Source organism: Clytia hemisphaerica, unplaced genomic scaffold (assembly GCF_902728285.1).
Source record: "Clytia hemisphaerica strain Z4C2 unplaced genomic scaffold, Clytia hemisphaerica genome assembly, whole genome shotgun sequence".
Lineage (NCBI taxonomy): Eukaryota > Metazoa > Cnidaria > Hydrozoa > Leptothecata > Clytiidae > Clytia > Clytia hemisphaerica.
This window is the reverse complement of record NW_027104464.1, coordinates 134,012-140,594: the sequence shown is the minus strand read 5'-3', so window position 1 is coordinate 140,594 and position 6,583 is coordinate 134,012. Positions and strand designations below refer to the sequence as shown.

Below are 6,583 nucleotides of genomic sequence, written 5' to 3'. Positions count from 1 at the left end.
AACTTTACAAGCAACTTTGGGCCTGAATTTCGAAAAACCCTTAGCAACTCAAGTCCTGACCCGAAAAATGAAGTTGCTTATAAAAAAATGTGTAAATAAATTAACATGTTCATGAAAAGGTTCTGCAAATAATATGAAATAATCTGTAGATGAATAAAATCCAATAATACATAAATCTATCTTTTTATTCAAGTAAGGTGAACCAGGTTGACCACTTTTCGCGGACATCCCTTCAGCTAGTAACTGCACAATCGCGCAAAACTAGACAAGTGTACTGATACATAAAAAACGAGAAAACCATTAAATTATGTACTTTTCAGTCAAGTTAATGCCTGCGCTATGCTTGCTTGACATTGAATTAGAGGAAATAATTTTATGCCTGAAATTGAGTACTTATTTCTTTGATTTTTCACTAAAGGTGTCCAAGAAATGCGCCTAAGAGTCAAAACGAAATGAAGTGGAGAACGAACAAAACTATACTATATTGCAAAGTATTTGCCGGAAACTACTGATCCCTATTTAATAACAATATTTTTATAGATATATAGGAATATGAGTATAAATGTAAAGCATAAATATACCAGCATAAATGTCAGTCTATTATAAATTTGGTATTGACAATAATCAGTAGTATTTCGATCAAAAGAAAAAAGAGGGGATTGTGACCAATCGTAACCAGGCTGTCCACTTTTCGCGGACATCCCTTCAGCTAGTAACTGCACCATCGCGCAAAACTAGACAAGTGCTTTGATTGATCACACACTTTGATTAAAACTCAGCTGTGAGACACTACTTTCAAAAACGTAAAAAATATTCAGCAAACGTTCCCAATAAAACAAGAATTATTTAAGCCCAAAGATAAAAAAACACAAGTCATTGATTGCAGCCAATTTTATGCTTCAATAAGCAGATTCGTTTGATTGTTTCTGGTATACCGGGTCGCCCTTCAGGTGAAATGCTTTGTAAATCGTGAGCAATGAGAGATAACTTTTCATTTTTAGTTGAATTACTTATCAATCCAATATTGTATCCAAGAGAGTAAATATCACTCTTAATTGATTGGGTAGAATTCGGGACATTGCGAAGTTCATGGGCAAGATGAATATGCCTTTGGTTATATAATTTTTGCTTATCACTCCCAGATTTAATATCATACACTACTGGATCTTCGATCAAACACGCCTTACCAAAATCAATGATTTTTAAGTACTTTCGATCACGAATAAGGATGTTGTTTGGGTGAAGGTCATTATGCAACACTCCTTTATTGTGAATGTATTGCATGGCCAAGCACAAGTCCAATACAAGATCAAGCCACTGAATATTCAAATCTTGACGGAGAAGCTCTCTGAGTGTAGGACTTGGGACTGTTTCGTTACCGATGAATTCCAATAAAATAATGTTAGGGCTAACCCATCCAAAGAGGAGGGGGAGATTTTTGTGTCCATTCAAGAGTGACAAAAGCTTTGCTTCTACAAACGTTTCAAGTCGAGTATCCCTTCCAGTAATTTCCTTCACTGCAACTGATTGCTGAAAGTTTGGAAGCTTTCCAATTTTAAGACTACCATATGCACCACTTCCAATAGTTCCAGGTAGAATTTGCAGTTCTCTTTTGTTGAACTCTGTGACAGAAACTCTTAACGTTTGATTGATGGCTGATGCCTTACTACGAGATCGATCCAAAACTGACTTCGGCAAACTATATCGTGGTGTGACTGGGATGGGTAGCTTACGAGTTGCTGATCTCAACGCTATGGTCAATAAAGCTTTTTCACTTTCAAGCTTTCTGATTTTCTTGTCTTTATCAAATTGTTCTTCCAGCTTTTGGTCATAAAGTCTGCGTTTCTTTGATTTGCTTTTGCAACTCTTCTTCTTATTCCTCCGCCGTTTTCCTTCATCTGACCGGGTGTGTGTAGACCTGGCAAGAGAATGAACAAAAAAATTATTAAATTGTGATTCCTGTATACAACGAGGCACAAGATCCTATATTTAAGGACAGTTTTTGATCAGTGGATCTTTGCTAGATCGAAAAAAACTGTTCTAGTGAGTGGAAGTATAGATATCTGTTGTGTTTGTAGTCCTTATAATATAGCGTAATCGCGTACCTCATTGGAACCGGCAATGTTTGAAAAAGTTGAATGTGCATTTCTCTTGGGTAAATTCACATTTTGTTAATTTTTCAGAAGCAGTTCAACCCCTCCTAGTATAATAACTGATACCTTTAAAAAAGCGCATTACGATGTAGAACTTGAAAATCAGTTACTTAAATTTAGGTTTTGCCAATTTTGTGAAAACTGCTAAAACCAAAAAATGCTGACGTCAACAAAATTTGTTTTTTAAATAACTCCAGTTTGGCTAATGGTATAAACATGAAATTTATATGCCGTGATCTTGGTTGACAACATTTGTCACAGACAACATTTGTCACAGAATAAACAAGAAAACCCTATTCGGAAAGTCGGTACAATCGTCAGGTTTTTTGGGCGCTGTTCGCAGGTTAGGATCTTTCCCATAATGGCATGTCTTTGAATCATTATTTTTTGTTCACTTAACCCACATTGAGTCCCGTTCAAGTTTTTTCATGTACCCTTATTGAAATTTTCATGTCAAATTCAGCAACGCGGCCAAGAATAAGGGCCGCTTTAAGGTTAACATATTCAGGCACACATTTAGTTTGGCAAATTAAAGATGGCAGCATAAGTTTCTGTTGATTGCCGACTTGATTCATCGGGATTTACTAGATCTTAAAAATTCGACAAAATTTTCTACCGGCCGACCAACCGACTGGATTTGAAGATGTTTTAGGACCCAAATTGAACATATTTTTGATTGCCGCTTTATTTTTTGAAACTTACCCCGGACTGAACACGCGGTCTGTGTGATGTACTTTTAAGTATTCATTAAACATTTGGGCGATCGCATTGGCGTCCGTCAATTTTGCCATCATAGTGATGTCTAGGCGCTTTCATGCAATTATAGTCAACCGTAACTCGCAACCGCCATGTGTTCACTCATCCGGACGTGCGGTTCACTTATTTGACAGCGCGCTTCGTTTGTCTGGGGATGGAAATATTTTTTGTTCCACGGACATTTGCCCCATATTGTCCGGGGAATCGTCAGGGTCATGAATTTAATTTTATAAGCTAACTTAGTAGAGGGATGATTTGGGAAGATTGTAAAATTTTCTACGTGTGAATTATAAATTCCATTTAAGAATTTTCAGGAGCACGTTATCTACTAATCATACATCCCCCACCCCTAGTTTATTGGTCATCTGAGATTAGGTCCAAAAAACTGACCAAGAAGCAAAAAAAGGAGAGATGTAAGAAAAAAACAAAAAAGAACAACAAAGGCAAAATATAATGGGTAGAAAACATATATATACCTTTTAGCTGGTAGAGACTTTTGTTGTTGAGATGAAGAAATGATTTGCTTCGGTTCTAGAAAATGTGGGGCATTTGGAAGTGGATACGATTCTGAGCACGAGACGTCCGCCATGCTTGATGGTCAACTTTTCAGAAAAGGAAAGATGTACGGGATGATTCCGATTTGGAAGATAATTTTCTGCTTTATCGGGGAAATTCCCCGGTTTCGGGTAAAAAGCGGTATCGCGGATTAGATAAGGGCCTAAGTACACTAGCAACTTTGCCGTGTGCTTGGGTCTTTTGTTGGAAAATGACGTAATGGAAAACCACAATGCAATCCGCGGTTTTAACTCATGGTTTTGTGGTTTTTGTGGTTGATGGTAAGTGGCTGTGGATAGGTTGACGACCATAAGCTCTCCACCTTATTATTTTCATCCCTACAACTGGCCATACTCTCATGAGCTTGTGCTGAAATACTAGATGCAATTACACTATTATATTATGTTGGTCGTCTTATCCTGCTTGGTCTTTGTTTGTCCATATGCTGGTGGTAAGATAGGTAACGATTTTAAATCCAGCACCTTTGATTTATGTTTCTGGCCTGTTGTTTTGATTGATTGTCGTATAAATGATAAATGAGTTGAATAGTCAGAAAAGACTTTAAAATATATTTACCTCACTGATTAAGAGTGAAACATGAAAAAACTCTAACTAAGTGAGGTAAGATGAGAGTTAAAAATCTACCTACCTACAGTACAAAAAGCGAAAGAGAACTTAAACTTAAACTTAAACTTACAGTAAAGGGAACTTTATTTTTGCGGAAACTAATTTTGGTGGATCTGGCAAATTTAGACGAAATTTGCCAAAATTAATTCCCGCCAAAATTAAATTTTATTGTTTTCTTGCCTAAATAAACCTTGAAATTCATCAAAGTTGCTCAAAATAAGTCAAAATAGAACAGACTTACGCTGTGGTTTGCCAAAATTAGTTTCCGCCAAAATTAAAAAAAAAATTCAACATTCGGCAAAATTAAAAATAAGTTCCCTTATGGTATTCCAGGTGGTGGAAGTAATCTTAAACTTTGTTTTGATTGGCAATCGTATACTTTAATCGTAGAAATTTTAGCAAGACCAATTTTAGAGTTTTAGCGAGTTTTCCCTATTTTGCTAAAATAAGTCTCGCTAAAACACGCTGAATCCCCAGATTGCTAAAATTTATCAGCGCAAAATTTCTGGTTATGTTCCCTTGATACATTTTTATCAATAGGAAGGGTTTCAGTGCAAAGAAATGCTAGAAAACGAATACAATCAATAATGTAATACGAGTATTCGTTAAAATTTATCCACGCAAAATTTTTTGAAATCGTGATTTGCTAAAATAAATCCTAAAAAAATCAAGATTTTCATGACTCGCTAATATACGCTAAAATTATTCTCGCTTAAATTTCTACGATTAAAGTAGTCTGTTTCATAAAAAAACTATTCAGTTCCCGTCACCTAACCTGAGATCAGATTGTGATTGTTTTCTTCTCATCACGCTGAAGCTCTAAAAGGATGGGTGAAAACAAACGATCTGAAGAATATCCTTAATCTCATTTCCTAAAGTCTGTGCATCGTGCGCCACAAGTGGACTGGGAATGACAACAAAGTTGCGAGACAAAAGTGATATAGGGCACCGTACCGTGAGATTGGGTAACTTGCATCAATGGAGGGAAACTTGCATAGCCATTAAATGCCTAACTGACCAAAGTAGTAAAATTTCAAAAAAAAAATGTAAGAACTGTACAGCGCCATAGCTTTAGGGTGGTTGGATAATAAAATTCGTGCAAGATCATAATTTCATGATTGCAGGAGTTTGCAAGATGTTTCTCAATGGCTGCTGTAAGTGTAAAAGACCTCTTTTTTGTTGTATTGAAAAATGTCAACCTGTTCTTAGCGTCAACTTTAAAAAAGGTCTCAACTTTCCAATCGCTTTTTTGATCGCTGATTGGTCATATTTTTAAAATCAACCAATCAGCATTCAGGATAGCAATTGGAAAGTTAAAAGCAAATTTTTTGAAAGTTGAGGCTCTCCCCCTCAGAGTGTATGTACTTCTTGAATGGACCCCGTAGGTAACCTGATAACAGATGATCATAATTCTCTGACGCGCACAGTAATCCTCTGAAGGGGCTTTAAAATTAACCATCTGAGGAAAATAGTCCTATAAAACAAAATTTACAACAAGAATCCTGTTGTGCGCTGGAATGTCACAAACTAAATTTTCCTGATATGGCGCCCTATATCAGCATGTCTCGCAACTTTGTTGTCATTGTTGCGATTCCCAGTCCACTCTTGGCCAGCTTTTATAACCCCGTTTCCGTCAGACATGAGATTCTCTGCTTTGATGGCTGAATATTACATGACAGAAAAGTTTACTGTTTCAAGTTTTGGTCATTGAATAGACCTTTTTACAAAGAGGACGTCCTGTTGAATAATTATGTAGTCCGGCCATAAAAACAATGATAGAGCCATGCATAATTACTGTATCATGCATATTGTAATAATTATGTATGGTTTTATCATTGTTTTTCTGCTGGACTACATAATTATTCAACAGGGTGGCAGGCCTCTTTGAAAAAATATGTCTATTTCATCTCTCTATGATAAAATTGATTTCCAAACAAATTTTTTTACAGAATCTGTCATATTTTGATTGTATGTCTGCTGAATATAAGAGAAGGTGGCGTGAAAAAAGAAAAAGGGAGTTGGAATTTCTTCAAAATACTGACAGTGACACAGATAACGCACTGCATAAGCGAAATTGTAATGATATTAGAAACAACTTTGAAATTGAAGATGTAGATCAAGCTGGTATTCCTACTAGTGAGGGATCTAGCCGCTCAACCTCTCCAACTCCAAGTATTTCAAATTCCAATGAAACTGACAGTGAGTCAGATGATGACAGTGACGATGGTAGTGAAACATCTGGGGGTAATTATAGTAGCAGCTCAGATGATGATTTTGCAGATTTGAATTTGAATGAAGGTCCAACTTTAGCTGATGAATTAAGGCAATGGGCTGGTAAGAATGCTTATACACGCGCAGAACTTAAAGATATCTTATCGATTTTTCGTGCTTATGGTCATGCAGATGAACTTCCAAAAGACCCTAGAACCCTTATGCGCACACCAAGGGAGGTGGCCACAATTCGAAAGTGCGGAGGTGAATATATTTATTTA

At 36.4% G+C, this 6,583-nt stretch overlaps 1 protein-coding gene across 1 annotated transcript; it reads right to left on the bottom strand.

The window, feature by feature from the left end:
- Positions 1-813: 813 nt before the first annotated feature.
- LOC136821133 (uncharacterized) lies at positions 814-3,509 on the bottom strand. Its single transcript, XM_067077357.1, has 2 exons — positions 3,386-3,509; positions 814-1,918 (listed from the first exon to the last, which is right to left on the bottom strand). The coding sequence occupies exons 1-2, from the start codon at positions 3,496-3,498 to the stop codon at positions 874-876; spliced, it is 1,158 nt and encodes a 385-aa protein (XP_066933458.1). The 5' UTR covers positions 3,499-3,509; the 3' UTR covers positions 814-873.
- Positions 3,510-6,583: the final 3,074 nt, after the last annotated feature.

Coding starts and splice junctions, on each gene's coding strand:
- LOC136821133 (XM_067077357.1), bottom strand. CDS start 3,498: ATGGCGGACGTCTCGTGCTCAGAATCGTATCCACTTCCAAATGCCCCA. Junction 1,919..3,385: donor AAGTCTCTACCAGCTAAAAG/GTATATATATGT, acceptor TTCTCTTGCCAG/GTCTACACACACCCGGTCAG.